The sequence below is a fragment of the Argentina anserina genome, chromosome 3, assembly GCF_933775445.1.
Source record: "Argentina anserina chromosome 3, drPotAnse1.1, whole genome shotgun sequence".
Classification (NCBI taxonomy): Eukaryota; Viridiplantae; Streptophyta; class Magnoliopsida; order Rosales; family Rosaceae; genus Argentina; species Argentina anserina.
This window is the reverse complement of record NC_065874.1, coordinates 12755442-12774164: the sequence shown is the minus strand read 5'-3', so window position 1 is coordinate 12774164 and position 18723 is coordinate 12755442. Positions and strand designations below refer to the sequence as shown.

The 18723-nt window shown below is 37.2% G+C and overlaps 4 protein-coding genes across 4 annotated transcripts in view; 2 read left to right on the top strand and 2 right to left on the bottom strand.

The window, feature by feature from the left end:
• LOC126786402 (uncharacterized) overlaps window positions 1-18723 on the top strand; it is a 403094-nt gene that overhangs the window by 146704 nt on the left and 237667 nt on the right. The window lies entirely within an intron of this gene.
• Window positions 476-1829, top strand: LOC126787085 (uncharacterized). The gene is made up of 2 exons (XM_050513018.1): window positions 476-707; window positions 1033-1829. The coding sequence occupies exons 1-2, from the start codon at window positions 476-478 to the stop codon at window positions 1827-1829; spliced, it is 1029 nt and encodes a 342-aa protein (XP_050368975.1).
• LOC126786397 (phytohormone-binding protein-like) lies at window positions 2071-2958 on the bottom strand. The gene is made up of 2 exons (XM_050512217.1): window positions 2608-2958; window positions 2071-2513 (listed from the first exon to the last, which is right to left on the bottom strand). Exons 1-2 carry the CDS (start codon window positions 2843-2845, stop codon window positions 2230-2232), a joined length of 522 nt encoding a protein of 173 aa, XP_050368174.1. The 5' UTR covers window positions 2846-2958; the 3' UTR covers window positions 2071-2229.
• LOC126786398 (phytohormone-binding protein-like) lies at window positions 16255-17022 on the bottom strand. The gene is made up of 2 exons (XM_050512218.1): window positions 16787-17022; window positions 16255-16626 (listed from the first exon to the last, which is right to left on the bottom strand). Exons 1-2 carry the CDS (start codon window positions 16965-16967, stop codon window positions 16346-16348), a joined length of 462 nt encoding a protein of 153 aa, XP_050368175.1. The 5' UTR covers window positions 16968-17022; the 3' UTR covers window positions 16255-16345.

Sequence of the window (18723 nt, the reverse complement as noted above, 5' to 3'; positions counted from 1 at the left end):
GAGGCCAACAATCATTATGGTGTTATTAAACCTTCTATATACGTCAAGAATCAAATGCATCATTTCCTTGAGCATAGAGCTAGATCCAGTGCTGCACCTTCATCAGTTATACCTGTAGATCAGAGATGGCTAATTTTAATTCCGAAAGTCAGAATCCTTAATCTTCTGCAAGCAAAACCCAGTTAGATAGCCTTCATTTGAAGGCTTTCGCTTTCTATGTTAATTCATTTGCTTTTGTATATATGATCCCCCCACAATAATATCTTAAAACCAGCCATGTTCATATACTTCACCTTTCAGCTAGAGAGTTGACAATATCATAAACTTCACATACAATGAAACATTTGAATTCAAAAGATGATTAAGAGATAATGACAATGCATGGTTGTAAAATCTATAAATAGAAGGGAGAGACCAGGGGTTTCTTGTATCTCTTAGCATCAAGGCTTTCTTTGAATATTTCTGACACACAAGTATGGAAGCGTTGAGAAGCAGTTCCACATTGATCATTGTCCTAGTATGTTTCGCAGGTGTTATACATCAAGCTAAGGCTTACACTAAAGTGTACTGTACCAACCCAGCAAGCAGATGCTATGGGAAGACCGTGGAGTGCCCATACGAATGCCCAACCAGCTACTCTGAAGACCCAAAAGCCAAAGTTTGCTATATCGACTGTGATTCACCAGTATGCAAGGCTCGTTGCAAGCGTAAGATAACTTTTTTTTTTTTGATGCATTGGTTTTAGTCTGTTGCTTACACAGACCGATCAGTATATGTTAGAGTAAACTTGCTTTGCAGTGTCTCTGCTAGCTAGTCATGTTCTTATACTGGTAGTCAGTAGCTACATACTAACCACTAATGATGTGTTCCAAGTAACTGCCTAATGTGCCGTTGAGTTATTAAAAGAGCTATAAATGTCAAAAATTCCAAATTACCAACCTCAATCCGTAGACAAATCAGGATATTACCAGGACTATAGTCTTGTTCTTTAATCTTATGCATAAAAACTTAATGATGTGTGATAATTTTCAGACCGTAAACCAAACTGCAATAGCCCTGGATCAGCATGCTACGATCCACGTTTCATTGGCGGTGATGGCATTGTTTTCTATTTCCATGGCAAGAGCAACGAGGAGTTCAGCTTAGTCTCAGACAAAAACGTTCAGATCAATGGCCGCTTCATCGGCCACAGACCAGCCGGCCGTACTCGTGACTATACATGGATTCAGGCTCTTGGAATCCTTCTAAACTCCCAGAATTTCTCTGTGGAAGCTACAAAGGTGGCTACATGGAACAACCAAATTGACCATCTGAGATTCACTCACAATGGAAATGATGTAATTTTGGAAGAAGGGTATCTCTCCACTTGGTACTCACCAGAAAAAGATATTAAAGTTGAGAGAATAGCAAGCAAGAACAGTGTGATAGTGTCACTCAAGGACGTAGCTGAGATTATGATCAATGTTGTGCCAGTGACCAAAGAAGATGATAGGATTCACAACTACAAAGTACCTCAGAATGAATGCTTTGCTCATTTGGAAGCCCAGTTCAAGTTCTTCGCTCTGTCCCCAAAAGTTGACGGTGTACTTGGAAGGACTTACAGGCCAGATTTTGAGAACCCGGCAAAACCTGGAGTAGCAATGCCAGTTGTTGGAGGTGAAGAGAAATACAGAACATCATCACTTCTGTCTGCTGATTGTGCTACTTGTGATTTGTTCTCAAAGGAAACTAGTGAGTCAGAGAAAGAAACTTCAGCAGTTGTGGACTATGGTACACTAGACTGTACAAGAAGATCCTCAGGAGGCTATGGGATTGTTTGCAAGAAATGAGTGATACCAAAAGTACTTGTCCCCTACGGCCCTACCAGTCCTATGTTAACAAGGAAGATTTAGCTTGCTTCTGTGCAATCACTAAATCTTGGCTATGAATAAAAGCATGCTCAATTGTTTCTTCTTAACCCTTCAGTACTAATCAAATTTATGTATTTCCTCAATATATGAAGCCACATACCTCTTGTTGTTACCTGTGTTGATATGCAATGTATTATTGTATCAAGTAAAAAAAATCCAAGCACAAAAACTTCATTGAAAAGATCGAAACTAAAGGAACGTAAAAGGAGACAGATCAACAAAAGAATAATCATTTTAGCAATCAAAATAAACCAATATACTTATGGATGAAAAGAAAATTCAAGGCCTCTCCATAGTTTAAACAAACAAGAAATTTATTTTAGGCAGCAGAATTTAACAAAAAGGATTCTAGGCTCCTGATGAAAGCTACAGTGGCTTGGGTTGACCTTGATGGCATGCTAGTATCTCCAAGTGCAGACTCATACGTGACTGTGATACTCACCAGGGTCTCCTGCTCTTGAATTGCAGCAAGTTGGTAACTTATCTTGTAGGAAGAAAACCCATGATTCAAGTGGCCTCCTTCTACTACTTGCAGCCCAAATCTATGGACAGATTCATCAAGCTCCACAATCTTCTCCTTCTGGTAAATCATCTTCAATACATCTAGCATTTGGGCGCAAAAACAAGACATAATTTATTTTTCTTTTAACATTGATAAACCTCTATACACAAAAATTGCAATATTAAAATTACTCACCACTGTCAAAGCTGAAGAGCAAGACTGTACCAATGCTGGTACCATCTCCTTCTATGAGTTCCACATTCTTGATCAGATTGGGTGCGATTTTTGGAGCCAGAAATCTCAAATCTTTTGACAAGGCCTTCCACAAGGCTTCAATCCCAACACCAACTTTGGTTTCTGTTTTGATTTCCTTAACCATGATGTCAAGTGTGGTAGTTCTAGAGAGGGATGAGGACTGATAGAGCAAGGACATAATTTATACATATAGTATTGCAGTGGCAAGAGTAGACAGCATCATTTCCAGTTTCTATGTATAAGGAATAAGACAGAGAGCATCATTTCTAGTTTCTATGTATAAGGAATAAGACAGAGGTGGGTAGATGCTAATAACACTTGGCACCTGTATATGGAAAATTTTGACATTTGGTAATAATTTCATCTTCTTCCCACCATCACTAAACTCTGGTTATCAGTATATACATCTCGGATTAAGGTCAATCTCCGAGGCTTTAATGTGATTTAAATTGGGGACTTCTATTTGTATCTCCATAAATTCTATGTATACATTCACTATTTTTTATCTTGGTTTGACTTAATCAACTCATGTAAAATGACAAACAAGGACAAACAGATTTCTACCTCCTCCTACCTCACGTACAACTATCCATTTTCTTTGATTTTCTTCTCTGATCTCCTCTTCACTTTTCTTTCAATCTCTCATACCAAACCGGGTAATTATAAACTCAAAATTAATACTATCTATTTAGTTGCATGTTTCCGTACTTGTCAATTATGTTTGCAACGATAAAGAGTAATAGACTTTTATTTCGTATCTTTTTGCTGATTCAATTATTTTCTAGCAACTGGAATTTTATACAAGTATATATATAATCGATCAGTAGGTGATGCTTTGGGATAGAGTGAGGCCACACCCCATTCTAATTGTCTTAGAGATGAGCATTTAAAGGTTTTAGACCCTCAAACGTCATTCACGAGTGATTTTGACATACAAATATCATGCATATACACCATAGATCCAAATACAAAGATCGGTGTTGCCTAGACATACCAAAAAAAGGTTGCCGGCGTAAAAAAAATAAAGCCAAAAAGGCGAGGAGTTTGTGAGGAGGCTGTGCGGGGAAGGCTGCGGAGGCCATTCGGGGGGTCGTGCATGGGGTTGTGGGGGAACTCGCTGGGGGGCTGCTGAATGCCTAGGGGCCGAGACAAGAGGTCGGCCAATTTTTGATGCCATTAGGGGTAAAACCGGGCAGCAGAAGGAACATTTTGGCGATACTGCCAAGGCCGTAACTTGCGAACCTGTTATAGTTTGTCATTCCCCTAATCTTGTACGAGCGTTAGTTCAATTCGAATTTTGTGAAAAACATCACCATATTTTGAACCGGTGGAATATAGAGTGCATTACATGGCGTATAACACTACAAGTCATCACCAAAGCAAGGTGGAACCATGTGATAACAAAACATAAATCAAGGCTTAAAGATCATGTAAGCCTTACATATGCCACAATTAAAAATGTGGTCTTATGTAGGTAGTGGCATGTAATATGTAATGTGTTACATTGCATTAACATATAGTTTTTGGTAATTAAACCATATATGTATCAAAACATTCTCGTATGTTTGTTTACTTGAACAACATGAGAAAATTATAGTCAACAATTGTATTGTGATCTTGACCATGAAATCAATTTAAAGTGTAATGACTAAGTAACTATAGTCACACATGTGTAGTGAATATGTTCATAAAAACTTGGAAAAATATAAGGATTTATAGTCATTCAGACTATTAACTGAAGCTTTAACTTCATTCTTTTCTTTTAATAACCGCAATGTACAATTGCTTTTGTAATCCGTGTAATGGTGTGAAGATATTCTCATGTTCTTTCATATAATGAGTGTCTTGTTTCAAGAACTTCTCATATCTCACTCTTGTATATTTTGATCATAATATTTTTAACTTTCAATGAAACGATGTTGCAACAAAGGAAATTAATCCGGACTAGGTTCATAAACACATCCAACATGAAAATACCAAATTTCAGGCGCATGTCGGTCAACAAGACGGAAGGTTCATTATGTATCAATATATGATACAACTTCCAAGTACTGAATTGTAGATCAAGTCTCAAAGTATGGTAACTCACTTTAATAAACTGTGACAAATTATGTCACAATGGAATAAGTGACAATTTTCGTCACAAACCAATGGTATAAACGACAATTTCCATTGCAAACCGATGTTTGTTTTTTAAAACTTGCAACTACACACAACGACTACTGATGGTATCGGCGGCACTCCCAGTCGCCCTTAAAACTCAGTACCAGGGGAATCATATCCTTGTATACCACCCAAAAAGTGAAAGAATCGGGTTGAAAAGGAAATGGAGGTTGAAAGTCTCTGATGAAGACAAAATTCAGAAGAATTGAAATTTGCATGAAAGCAGCTACGTTAATTAAAACATATTTTTTTGTTTGCCAAATAAACAATGTAATAGTTGTTCTTGCTTAATTCCACGATCATGTTTGAATCCACGAATATGTCGCGAAGTAACTCTTGCCATTTAATTTTGTATCGTCGTGAAATTTAATTTATGAAAACAAAGACATATGATTAGTTAAATTCACCATATATAAAAACAGTAAAGTAAAATAAATTTAATGTGTCAGGTCATAACACTTTTTACCTGAGGGAAAATTACCATGCCCCTATTTTTACCATTTACCCTAGAGGTAAGAAACCTCTCAAAATCAGTTGGGTCAGGCACATCACCGACTCGGGTCAGATCCCAAAAACCAGGTTGGGTGTTGTTGATCCATCCAGGCGCGGGTCGAGATCGCTGCGGTTGCTCGCAGCGCGGGTGTCGTCAAGAGGTTGTCTCTCTGAGGCAGACGGTGACGTTGGGACCTCGTGCGGCTAAAGATCTGGGTTCCCCAAGGTGAAGATCGGAGCTTCAGGTTGCAAGACGGAGGCCTCGACATTGGGGCGGCGTCGCTGGATTGAAGACGGTGTCTTGGGCGTTGTATCAACGACTTTCCGCAAGGACGGCGCCGTTGGAGTCAACCAGGTAGGTCGGAGGAGAAGAAGGGGTGCCCATATCAGAAATCTGGGTGCTCGGAGGTCAAACCGATTTTTGGTTTTGGTTTTTTTTTTTCAACAGATTTTTTCGTCTTCTTCGATCGCATTTTTTTTTTCATGACAGAAGGAATTTCACAAATTAGGGTTCTAGACCTAAGAACTGAGGGTTAGAACTACGTGCTGATAACGTGTTATAGACGAATGTAATACACATCATAATAGGGATACGAATGTCTTTATATAGACGAATGTAATACACATCATAATAGGGATACGAATGTCTTTATTCAAGTATCTCATAGAATCAAAGATTATATGTACTTTCTTATATAGGCTAACCTATACTAATTAAGACAAGATACACCAAGGAGATTACGGAGAAAATCCTCCTACAACATCATGATTATTTTGGTAAGTAACAGGAGATGTACTTAGTTTTTTAATTAGTTAAAAAATAAAATAGAGGTGTAATAAGTAAGGTGTTACAGAAGAATGTAATACACATCAAATAAGGAGAAACATCATCTTTATTCATTGATAAAGAGGCCTTATATATAAACATTACATTGAGTATCCCATTGAATAAGGGATTATATATCTTTCCTTATCTAGACTAACCTATAATAATTAGGACAAGATACATTGGAAGATTACGGAGAGTAATTCTCCTATAACACTCCCCCTTGTATTGTGATCCTAATGTGTTATGGTACAATATTATTGCATTGGTAAAAACCTTGCCAAGTAAAATAAAAACCTCTTGGGTAAAATGAAAAAGTTTGGTCGAAGGGAAAAAGAGCACAACGCACCAATTACAGTTGAAGATAACAAGTGTATGACTCCCCTTGAAGTCTGCAAAACAACTCCCCTAATCGATAACTCATTCTCAGAGTTTAGATAAATAGCGTATACTAATGCTCTTCACTTTTTTCAAAAGTAGCAATGAGTCAATGATTTGAATATCAAATCTTGCCAAATATTCTTGAATCAAACATGTTCACTTATCCATACATGGATCAAAAGAAAGAGAATTGCATAATAACTCAAAACAAGAGTTTGCAATGAAAAACAGATTCACGCATAGTATGACCTCCACACACTTAAACATTCATAAATTCTTCGATACAATAGGTATGAATAATCCGTAAAACGTTATGGAAATTAAACACCCATGGTGTTCCAGTGATATATGGTTCATAACCTAGCTCGTTCTAAGCTGATCACAAAACTCCGTCGAAGTTCACTCCGTTGCAGTTTATGGACATATCCGTCATATTTTACTAAAACCGCTATAACTCACAAAATAATAGATATAGTCAATAGTTGGTGTTCCTGGAAAGTAGAGACATAGAGCTTTCTAATGATACCAAATTCACCTTTTTCAACAAGTGAGCTGCCCTATAGGTCCCGTGGAAGTTGACCTACGAATCTGGACAGATTCTGAAATCGCTTCATTAAAGTGTCTTTTGTGTTGGGATATAGGATTTGATGTCATAAGCGTGCTGTGATCAAACATTGACATATGTGTGGGCACACTCAGTCATTATCTTGGTCTTACGAGTTTAAACCGAATGAGATGTCGAGTCAAGTATATTACAACGAGTACATGCATAAATATATCATACTTAAATATGGAGAGTTTCATCTCTTAAGACTTATCGTTACTCATACGGCGGAAACATGTCTTCTCATGACTTCGATTGATTCATGGAATACTTGTAGGTATTGATTTAACATCCTTACTGTCTTTAACCAACCTATGAATAACATCATCAATAACAATCATCACTTTCGAGACCTAGTATTCTCAAGATCCTTTCATTCTTAGTACAGTTGCATGCAATATTGCATATCCCCAGACAGTTATGGGAAAATTACTTATGCGTAACGAGGGCCTTAGTTATAAGCTATAACCGCTTAATTATCGTTCATGCTCATCCATTCTGCATAATAAACATGGGGTTACGAGATGTTCAACATATATCCCGGCTATGCAATAAATAGTCATCGAAGTGAATTCTCCTGCATTATCCAGTAAAAAAGATTTAATTTGATGGTCAAGGTGGTGAGCCCTGAGTTTTAAGTAAAGAGCTTTGGAATTACAGCATTTGGCTTTTAGTTCATTAAGAGTCCATTACATTTCATTTTAATATCCCTACCTTAATCAAGTTATCGCGCTCCGTGGTCTGAAGGCACTTGAATTAGGTTAAAACCAATCTATTCATGATCTTTATCTACATCTCTTAACGTAGTCCCAATAGAGATGTGACCACAAGCTGCAAATTCAGTTGTTTTGGAAAACACCTGATTGACAAGGTATTATGAGGACAAACTGTCTCATATTTGATTCAGGGCGTTTTGTCAGAGAGTTTGCGCCTAACGTGAGTCTAAACTCTTCTTTTTATCACTATGCCTAACAAAGGTACAACCGATATGATTTACATGTGCGTTATTGGCATTACCTGACCAATGACCTATTGCTTTATTAAAACTAGATCCTACGGCTTTCCAGGAGGTTGTGGCGGCGGCGTAGGTCGATCATCACCATCAATTCCTGTCGGATAACACTTTCCATGTAGGCCAATCTACAATCTTGGAATTTTGTTTCAACATAGTATGTATGGGTCGACATCAAACTCATTTAACATCGTCATTCTTCGAGATCTCTCATTTGGATTAGTATTGACATTGAGGCGTCCCCCAATGATAACCATCATCCAAGAAAACAGACGATTGAGTATCATTGATCATAGATCAAATTGTGCCATAACTTGCAATCAGTAAGTATTCTCGAACCAAGTGGTCTCTTTACACTTTCATAAGAGTTACGGCCTAGTGACATCATTTACCACATTTGTGGAGTCACCACGTAACCAACAAAGAGTGACTACATGTCCATATGTCAGACATCAATTCTTACATGCATAGTTGCAGCATGTATCTCTAATCTCATCACTTCCATTTGTAGGACTATTAGAAACATGATGAGGCACATTGGGACAAACCACGACAAAACCAAGTCGTTAAACTTGAACAAACTTGTTTTTCTTTCCCCCTAACGACAGGGAGACTGACTCATCAAAAGTGACTAAACGAGATCGTTTGTTAAGGTTTTCATATAAGCGGACATAGGTGGAAGTTCATGTCTTATTCAAAAACAAAATTCAACATCAAAGAACTTATCATTATGCGTTTGTGGAGACGCAATTTGACACATAAAATATGTAGATGATAAACCGTTAACATAATCCGTTAACATACATGCATATTGTTAGACTTGAAATACTAACATGTGAATCGTTATAACCGTAACATCAATGATGGTGGTATAGATGGATAGCGTAAAATAAGACACGCTACAAGCTGTAGCTTATGGTTTCAAATTGTTGGTTCATTGGAAGCCTAGGCACATCAACAACCAATATCGAACCTTTATTTTACACTTCCTTGAATGGTTCACTGACTTTTCTAACCTCGAATGCTACAAAATTTTAGGAGCAAGCAAGGGTGTTAGGAATCCAATGCCACTAGTCTCACTACTGGAACCGGTCGAAAAAGCACTGAATCGGCCGAAATACTCACTGGAGGTCAGTGACCACTTGTGTCGAGCGGTTCATCACGTTCTAGGTCTCTAAATAGGCTCAAATTTTTTGAGTAGATAGTCTTGGATGTTAGTCAGTGGCTGCAAGTAGCACTTCAATACCCCACCTAAAAGTAGGTAAACCAGTCCTCACAATGATAAGTCCGCAATATGTAAATCCTGAAATTTTAGGTTTTTTCAACTTTTGTCATTGTTTTGGGTGCTCCATAAAATATAAGTGTTATGGTTTGAGTTTTACCATGATATATGCACCACCAAAATATATTTTATCCTCAAAGTGAATCATGATAAGCCGATCTAGGTTTCCATCTTATATCCCATTCTCTTTAGCGTATGAGGGTGTATGTCACTCCTAAACATTGCTAAAGAATATGTTTGGTGATTGAACATAGTCAATGAAGGATCATAGAGAGAGCTTATGCACTTGTTAACGCATAGATTACATCTCCATTATGTTGGAGGCATTTTATTGATCCGTTTAACTTCTTTGCTCAAAAGAATAGCCTATACGAGTCATTGATTCATTATTGTGAATCATAGTAGCGTGAGAAAATACAATTCACACTATTTCGACTCATGAGATGCGTCACATTATTAGAAGCGATACATAAGAACTCTTTCACAATGAGTTTTGAAGTGATACACATTAGCATAAGTATTGCCTTCAAGTAGCTTATCGTTTCACCAATTTTATTTATAGTTTCGTTGTTAATGCAACAACGTAGACAACTACTATGAAAAACCAATAGGTATAATTGTTCTCTTGATGCATAAAAGCATGTGACTTGAATCATAACGCCATAGGGCATTTTAAACTTGAGCATTTAAGCCACTCGTGATTTTATGTGATGATCTAGTCATCGTAGTCACAATGGATTAAAATACTAAATCCATTAATAACTTTCTTTTACCTATTCACTCAACGTCTCTTTAACATATTCATAACCAAGAATGTAGAGACACGTAGTCTTAGGTCAGGACATATAAACATCACAATATAAAGCTTGACAAGTGCACTGATATAGTCCCGAATGGCCGTTAACGTTACTTAAGGGTTTTAGACCCTCAAACGTCATTCACGAGTGATTTTCACATGCATATACACCATAGATCCAAATACAAGGATTGGTGTTGCCTAGGCATAACCAAAAAAGATTGTCAGTGTCAACAAAAATAAAGCTAAAAAGGCTAGGAGTTCGTGAGGAGGCCATGCGGGGGAGGCTGCAGGGGCTACAGGGGGCCTCGCAAGGGATTGCCGGGGGGGGGGGGGGGGAGGGTGGGGGGTTGCTGGATGCCTAGGGGCCGAGATAAGAGTTCGGCCAACTTTTTTATGCCATTAGGGGTAAAACCGGGCGGCGGACGAAACATCTTGGCGATACTGCCAAGGCCGTAACTTGCGAACCTGTTATAGTTTGCCACTCCCATAATTGTGTACGAGCGTTAGTTCAATTCGAATTTTGTGGATCACCATATTTTAAACCGGTGGAATATAGAGTGCATTACATGGCGTGTAACACTACAAATTATCACCAAAACAAGATGGAAACATGTCATAGCAAGACATCAATAAAGGCTTCATCATGTCAGCGAGGCATAAATATTCTACAACAAGTATTGTCGATTCGAAATAAAGCCGAAAGTAAATGCTCATGTGTCACACCCCGGGACCATTTCCGGTCCCGAAATGCAGCAGTAATGACCGTAGTCCTAAGTTAGTACCTATCGATACGGGATCCTACGCATCGACATCGCCAACTTACGAATACAATGCTATGGAGAAAAGTAAATAATAGTAAATTTGGGTTAAAAACAAATGAAGCTCAATTTACCGAATAAATACGAATAAGCGGATGGTAGCAAATAAAATGAAAGTTCAAGTATGACATAAGAAAAGTGTGTCATCATAATAAATACGGGCCAAAAGAAACAATCGCACGACTGAAATGAAAAGTTACAGAGTACGCGTCGTGCAATTGTTGAACTATAAACGAAGATCGGGTAAATAAGAAGTCACACCGAAAGCTGGCTCCTCGGTATCGAAAGTGAACCACGAGCGATGCAACGCCACTAGCACCTAATCCAAGTCCTCGCGACCTGACTGCCAGGTACCTGAAAAGTATGGGTGAGCACTCGTCCTCGCTAACCGATGCGGGTCAGACAACCTAACCGTAGTTAGGTTTGCAAACTATTTATATATATACATATATAAAAATATAACAATATATATATAGACCGTTACCGTAAAAACACGCAACGAAAGTCAAACCGAGACTATAACAAGTCTCGTAAGGTTTAAGGCAAGTCAAGTAAAATCATGCAGATATAAAATATGTGACTCGGCTCGAAATATCAAATGTGCTGATGGGGTATATCCAACCCGTCCGGCTCTAAGGTTCAAATTCGAGCGAACCGAGAGCCAATAATGTACTACGGTGCCAGACATCAGGACAATAGAATCACCGTGATGGTGCCCGCAAATCAGGACGCAAGATTCACCATATAATAATAAAATATGCGGTACCAGATATCAGTATACGGAATCACCGTCTTATAATCATGCATAAAATAAAATGGTCAGTCTCAAGACAATATGACCAAAGTAAAGTTCCAATGAATGCAACGTGTGATAAAGATGTATATCATATACATTTTATATATAGAAAACCACTAACCCGGAAGGTACCGGCTCACACTAGCGGGGGGGCTCACCCTACCAGATATATCAGTATCGAAGTCAGCGCCCCAAGTCATGCTCTTCGCGCTCCACGTAGAATTGTGTCCCCCAAGCAAGTCTCATAGCTAAACAAATAACGAAAAGGGATAAGTAAGCTCCATGACGTTTTTAGTCGGTTTAGTAATTGAACGTCAGTTTGACTACTTGAGTCGAGGTCTCGGGATAATCGGTTGATTTTTCTAAACGTGAGTGTGAATTTATTTTATAGATATTTGTATCTTAGATTTAAGACGTGAATGATCGATAAATGTAAATCTTAAATTTATCCTTCCGGCATTTAAATCTCTCCCGCTTAAGAGTTCCTCGATTTCCGATCCGGGTGGAAATTGAGTTTAAGATTTAACTGTAAAGCTAAAATTACGTTATAGCGAAATGTTACTAATTTTCCTTAATTTGATTTAAACCGAGAAACTTAAAGGTAAAAAGGTTGAAATGAGATTTAAATAAAAAGTAAATTAATTACTGTTTGGGTAAAACAGTAATTTTTCAACTTATTTACTACTAGGGTCAAGATCGTAATTATTGAAAGTCAATAGGGGTAGAAAGGTCATTTCACTGGGGCAGTAAAACAGTAAACTGGTGAAACTGTAACAATAAAAAAAGGTTTTTACCTTATAATCTCCAACGGGTTTTCCGGCAGTTCTCTCCGTCTAAAATCAACCAAATTCGAAATGCAATTACACTACGAGCATCAAAACTAGATTTGCAACACAACCATACCAAAATCAGTGGGTTTAGAGTTCAATTCCTATCTCAACGAGTCGCCGAACTTAAACCGAAGGCATTGCTCTCCTCCCACGATGGTTACCGCTCCTCTAAGGCTCCAGTGAGCTACAACTGAGATCTTGAGTCTCCTATGAGCCTCCTTGCAACCTCCAGGTTACCCAGAAGCCACAGAAAGAGTTGCCGGTGTTAGTGGTTTCAAGGCGGAACGAAATAGGAGGAAGGAAAAGAGAGATTAGGCTTCAATCTCAAGAAATCCATGGGGGACAGTATCACTAATTGAATAAGGAAGGGAAATTTACCAAGAGAAGGTCCACAACATCGCCGGAGCTCGGGAAATCGACGTCGGACCTCCACTTCATCAAACTCGGTCTTGTCGTAGAATTGGTAAAATCTCACATGCAAGGACTTGGTTTTGAAGATGTGAAGGAGAAGAATATTTTGGTGGTGGTCTCATGGACATTGGTGGCCAGACGACGGCGGTAGGCGGCGGTGAAGCTGCGTCGGTGGTGTTGCTGCGTTGCTAAAGAGAGGGAGAGAGAGAAAGGGGACGGGGAGAGAAAGAGAGAAGTGGTGGTGTATGTGTGAGTGTATGGTAGTTAGATATTTATAGGTTGATCCGGCGGTCCATATCAATTCGCTCAAATGGATGTTCAAGATTTTAAAAAAATAGAAAATAGGAATTTCTGAAAATACGTTTTAAAACCGTTAACTTCGTAAATGCGTAGAAAATTAACCGAGCATCAGAAAAATATTCCGTGAATATCTTCGTGCTCGTGACGACGCGTAGTTTGACACAAAAATAAGGAACAAACAATTTGAAATCTCAAAAAAATGTCGGTTAACGTGACAACTATGTCGGAAAAATGAAATTTTTTTCAAGGGCTCACATCATGGCTCAAAGTCCTTTGGCGTTTTTCAAAACTAGTTTACAAAGTGTTGATCAAAATCAATAGATGATGACCTAATCCGCCATAGATTATGAAAAACCGAAACAGATGTATAATAACAAGATCAAAGATCATATAAGTGTGCATTGCGCCACACAATGCCACAATTAAAACCGTGGGCTTATGTAGGTACTGTTGTATAGTATGTAATACGTTACATTGCATTACCATATTATTTTTGGTAATGAAACCGTAAATGCATCGAAACATTCTCGTATGTTGGTTTACTTGAACTACATGTGAATTTTATAGCCAACAATTGGATTGAGATCTAAACCATAAACCAATTTTTTTTAAAATGCATCTATTAAGTAACATTAGTCACAAAAACTTAGGAATAAACGGATATGTAGTCATTCAGACTATTAACCGAAGCTTTATACTTCATTCTTTTCATTTTATAATCACAATGTATAATTGCTTTGAAATCCGTAATAGTGAGAAGATATTATCATGTTCTTCCATATAATGAGTGTCTTGTTTCAAAAACTTCTCATATTTCGCTCTTATATATTTTGACCATAATGTTTCTGTCTTTTAATGAAACGATGTTGCACCAGAAGAAATTAATATGGACTAGGTGCATAAACACATATATCCAACATGAAAACGCCAAATTTCATGTGCATGTTGGGGTTAACAAGAGAGAATATTCATTAGTATCAATATGATACAACTTCCAAGTATTGAATTGGAGGTCAAGTCCCATAGTATGGTAATTCAATTCAATAAATCGTGACAACTTTTGTCACAATGGTATAAGTGACAATTTCCGTCACAAACCAATGGTATAAGCGACAATTTATGTCGCAAACCGATGTTGGTTCCATTTTTTTTAAAACATGTAGCTACATACAATGGCTACGGATGATAACAGCGGCACTCCCAGCCGCTCCTAAAACTCGGTACTAGGGAAATCATATCTATGTATACTACCCGAGAAGCGAAATAATCGGGTTGAAAATGAAAGGGAGGTTGAAAGTCCTCGATAAAAGACAAAATTCAGAAGAATTTAAATTTACATAAAACAATAATATTAAATAAAATATACTTAGTTGTTTGTCAAATAAACAACGTATAAGTGTTGCTCTTGTTTAATTCCATGATCATACTTAAATCTACGAATGCGTTACGAAGTTACTCTCGTCATTCAATTTTGTATCGTCGTGTAATTGAATTCATGAAAACAAAGACATATAGTTAGTTAAATTCACCATATATAAAAACAGTAAAGTAAAATAAAATTATTGTGTCAGGTAATAACACTTTTTTACTTGGGGACAAATTACTATGCCCTTATTTTTACCATTTACTCTAGAGGTAAGAAACCTCTCAAAATCAGTTGGGTCAAGTACATCACCGACTCGGGTCAGATCCCAGAAACCAGGTCGAGGTCGCTGCGGCGTAGAGGAAACTTGACAAGCGTCGACGGCTTCTGGGTTTTGAGCCACTCAGGTTGGCGACACCCAAGGCTTGGTTTACGTCGAGACTGCAAGGAGGAGTGGCGGCGCCGATCAGCTTGCGGAGTTAGGCCTCCGAGTCCACGATTTTGGGTCCAGCAAGGCTTCGACGATGGTATCTGTCGCGTCTGGACTTCCTGTGTGGGGTGGCGACGATGTGGAGAAGGCGATGTCGGCGGTACCAGGGCGGTCACCGTCACCGGAAGAGATCGAAGGAGATATGGTGTGCCCGGATCAGAAACCTGGGTGCCCAGTTGAAATTCTGATTTCTCTTCTTCTTTTTTCATCTTTTCTGCAATTTTTTTTTAGTAGAATGATATTTTTTTTCTTCATCTTCCGTCGATTTTTTTCACGGCTGAAGTAATTTTACGCCTTTTTCTGTTAAATTGTTTTCATGACAAAAAAAAAATCTTCAGAAATTATGGTTCTAGACCTAAAAACTTAAAATTAGAACTACATGCTGATAACGTGTTATAAAAAAAATGTAATACGTATCAAATAAGGAGAAATATCATCTTTATTCATTGATAAGGAAATCTTATATATAAACATTACATTGAGTATCCCGTTGAATAATGGATTATATATCATTCATTATTTAGACTAATTTATACTAATTAAAATAAAATACACCGGAAAAATTATGGAAAGTAATTCTCCTACAACATAATGGGTTATACAAAATAATTTCAGAAATGCAACTAAAATCACCCATTTAAATTTCTGTCTGAACATTTGGATTTCAAAATCTGTCACATCCCATACAAAGTGAGAAATGAGAATAGATATTTGATTTTTGTACTTCGAAAATATTAAAACTACAGTAGTCACTTTTAGAATTAACGCAATCTGAACTGATGAGGTTCAAATAGCAAAGTCGAAGGTCCAACTCAGTTTTTCTTGCTCTGAACCAAATTATGTCACATTATTGTCACTTAAATTACGTCGTATTTGCTACATGCTGATAGAGGGAAAAAGTTTTCGACGCCCAAATATTTTATGGTACATACAAACTACAAAGGCACCCAATGTAGCCATTGATCTGGTTACTGAATAACTATTAGTAAGTATTACTGGAAAATTTTCCACAGATCGATACACACGCAGAAACTTAATCATGGTAAATTCATTCTTGAATAGGACAAGAACAACCCTTATTGTACACGAAATATATCTGTAGAAGCACATTCTATGATTCTAATACAAGTTTCTCGAGGAGTTGAACGAAAGAAAGCACTGGTTGCATTGCTATCTCTCCCATAGTAGTTTCTTCTTTTTCAGTATTATATTCCACCTTCATATCAACCAGGGTCTCCTTCTCACTGATTGCACTGAGCTGAAAAGTTGTTGTCAATGAAGAAAACTCACGCAGTGTTAGTGCTGGACCTTCTAACACCTGCAGTGCAAATCGATACTGAGACTCATCTAGTTCCACAATCTTCTCCGTCTGTTGTCTTTTGGATAGTGGATCTGAAAGAAATCGAAACCAAGAAACTTGCATCATTTAAAAGATATAAACCAACTTGTCCTTATGCTAGCCATAGTACCAAAAAGAGTTAATTTGAAAAAAAAAATCTACAATTCTCCAGTTGAAGACAGAAATATGATGAGTATCAATCGGAGTTCTCACCACGGCCGAGTTTGAAGAGCAGAACAGAACCGAGGCCACCATCTCCTTCAATCACGTCGGCACTTTGCACTATATCAGGCATTATTTTTGGCATAATAGAAGCTAAATCCTTGGTCATAACTCTCCACAGGGCTTCAACTCCAACACCAACTGTTCTTTGAGCCTTTGTCTCTTTGGCCATGGCTCTCACGAATACAAAAATACCTTTCTGATGATTTGTATCGCAACTCAAATAGAGGTTGGGTGTCCTTTTATTAGTGTAAGAGTTGTACTTTTATTTGTTAAAATTTTACAGGAGCATATATAATTTTATACTAGTCCAATTAGAGCTCAAGAGCATCTTTAATTCAGGAATTGCATTAATTAGTACGTGTTAGTAAATTCAGACCAAACAAATATGGTGACGAATTTGTTCCAACTGCTCCCAAGTCCCAACTCCAATTCGATCAATTCTAAAATCAATACTTAAGATCTGAAAATCTTGAAATATATGTCTTTTTTGAAATGTACGAAATATATATATATATATATATATATATATCTTAATGAACATAATATGTTGTACAAAAATTCGAATATATAACATATATGATTGAAGCGCAAGTGCTGCTGCAAACAATAGCAAAACATCACATTAGACAATGGTTGAATTACAAAAGAGGCTGGATTTCCCTTTCAATAAATTAGTTTGCTTTTGGCTTTTACCTTTTGAATTTTTGTTTTGCAAGTTGTATAATTCATTTGTATATCTTGCATAAGTCACGGCCGCCATGGGGAGTGTCGGTGGTGCGATCGCCTAAGGCCCCGTGATCCGGCTAGGCCCTTCTTATAAAAAAATATTAATTAATTTATTAAACCAATTACATATGTTATGTACTTCAGTCGACATGGTGATTTTCTTAATTAACATGGCACTCATGTCTTGGGCTCAAAACCCAACCTTTTTTTTTCTTTTCTTTTTTTAACCAACATTTATATTAGCAATCCCGAACATCTGCCTTTAACTAACAGTTATATTTATGATCTCTAACCTTGAATTTATTAGCTTTGATTAAAATTGAAAGTTGCAGCTTTTATGGAAAAACTTGATTATGAAAGGTTGATAGATGATTTTGTTGCTAAAAATGTAAGAAGATCCATCTTTACAAAATATTTTTGCAATGGTTGTTATGTTATCTCTTGGCAAGGTTTAATAATAGTTAAATTCTTGAAAGTTGGTGGAGATTATCAAGAAGTTCACAAGCGAATTGATGGAAAATACAAAATACATATAGGTTTTTGGTTTATTTTTCTGTGATTTTGATGATGAATGATTGAATGTCAAGAATTATCCACTTTATATGTGATGTTTGAGGTGTTCATTGACGTTATATGAGTTGATTTGATAACGATTACATACTATTTTTTTTAATTATTTTTATATAATCCTCATTTTAAGTTTCGCACTAGGCCCTTGTATACTCAGTACTGGCTCTGGCATAAGTTATACGTTTGTGATTTTATTTTTCTCCTCTAGCTCTTTTCCTCAACTATATCTTAATTTGTAGCTTGTTCTATCTTCACTTCGAATTCAACTATTCATTTACCGAAAGAAGTTTCTATTAATACCAATCATATTTTTAGATTCTATATATTGAAAAACTTTCATTACCACTTATATATCACAATGATAGCATATTTGTATAATATGCATGGAGATACGCGAATTTCCTTTTACGAGGTGTTATACCTGTATGGACAATGGACGACTACACCCTATTCGAACCCATAAAGTACGTACGTAGAAAAGGTTAATTATCCGATCTATTTCTATCCTGCAAACCCATCTAGTTGGTTGAACATATATGTGTTCTTTTGCTAGTACTCCATCCATGAACTATTCTAAGTATATGAAGCAATACTCCATCAACGAAGTCTCTAAATGGAGCAAGTTGCAG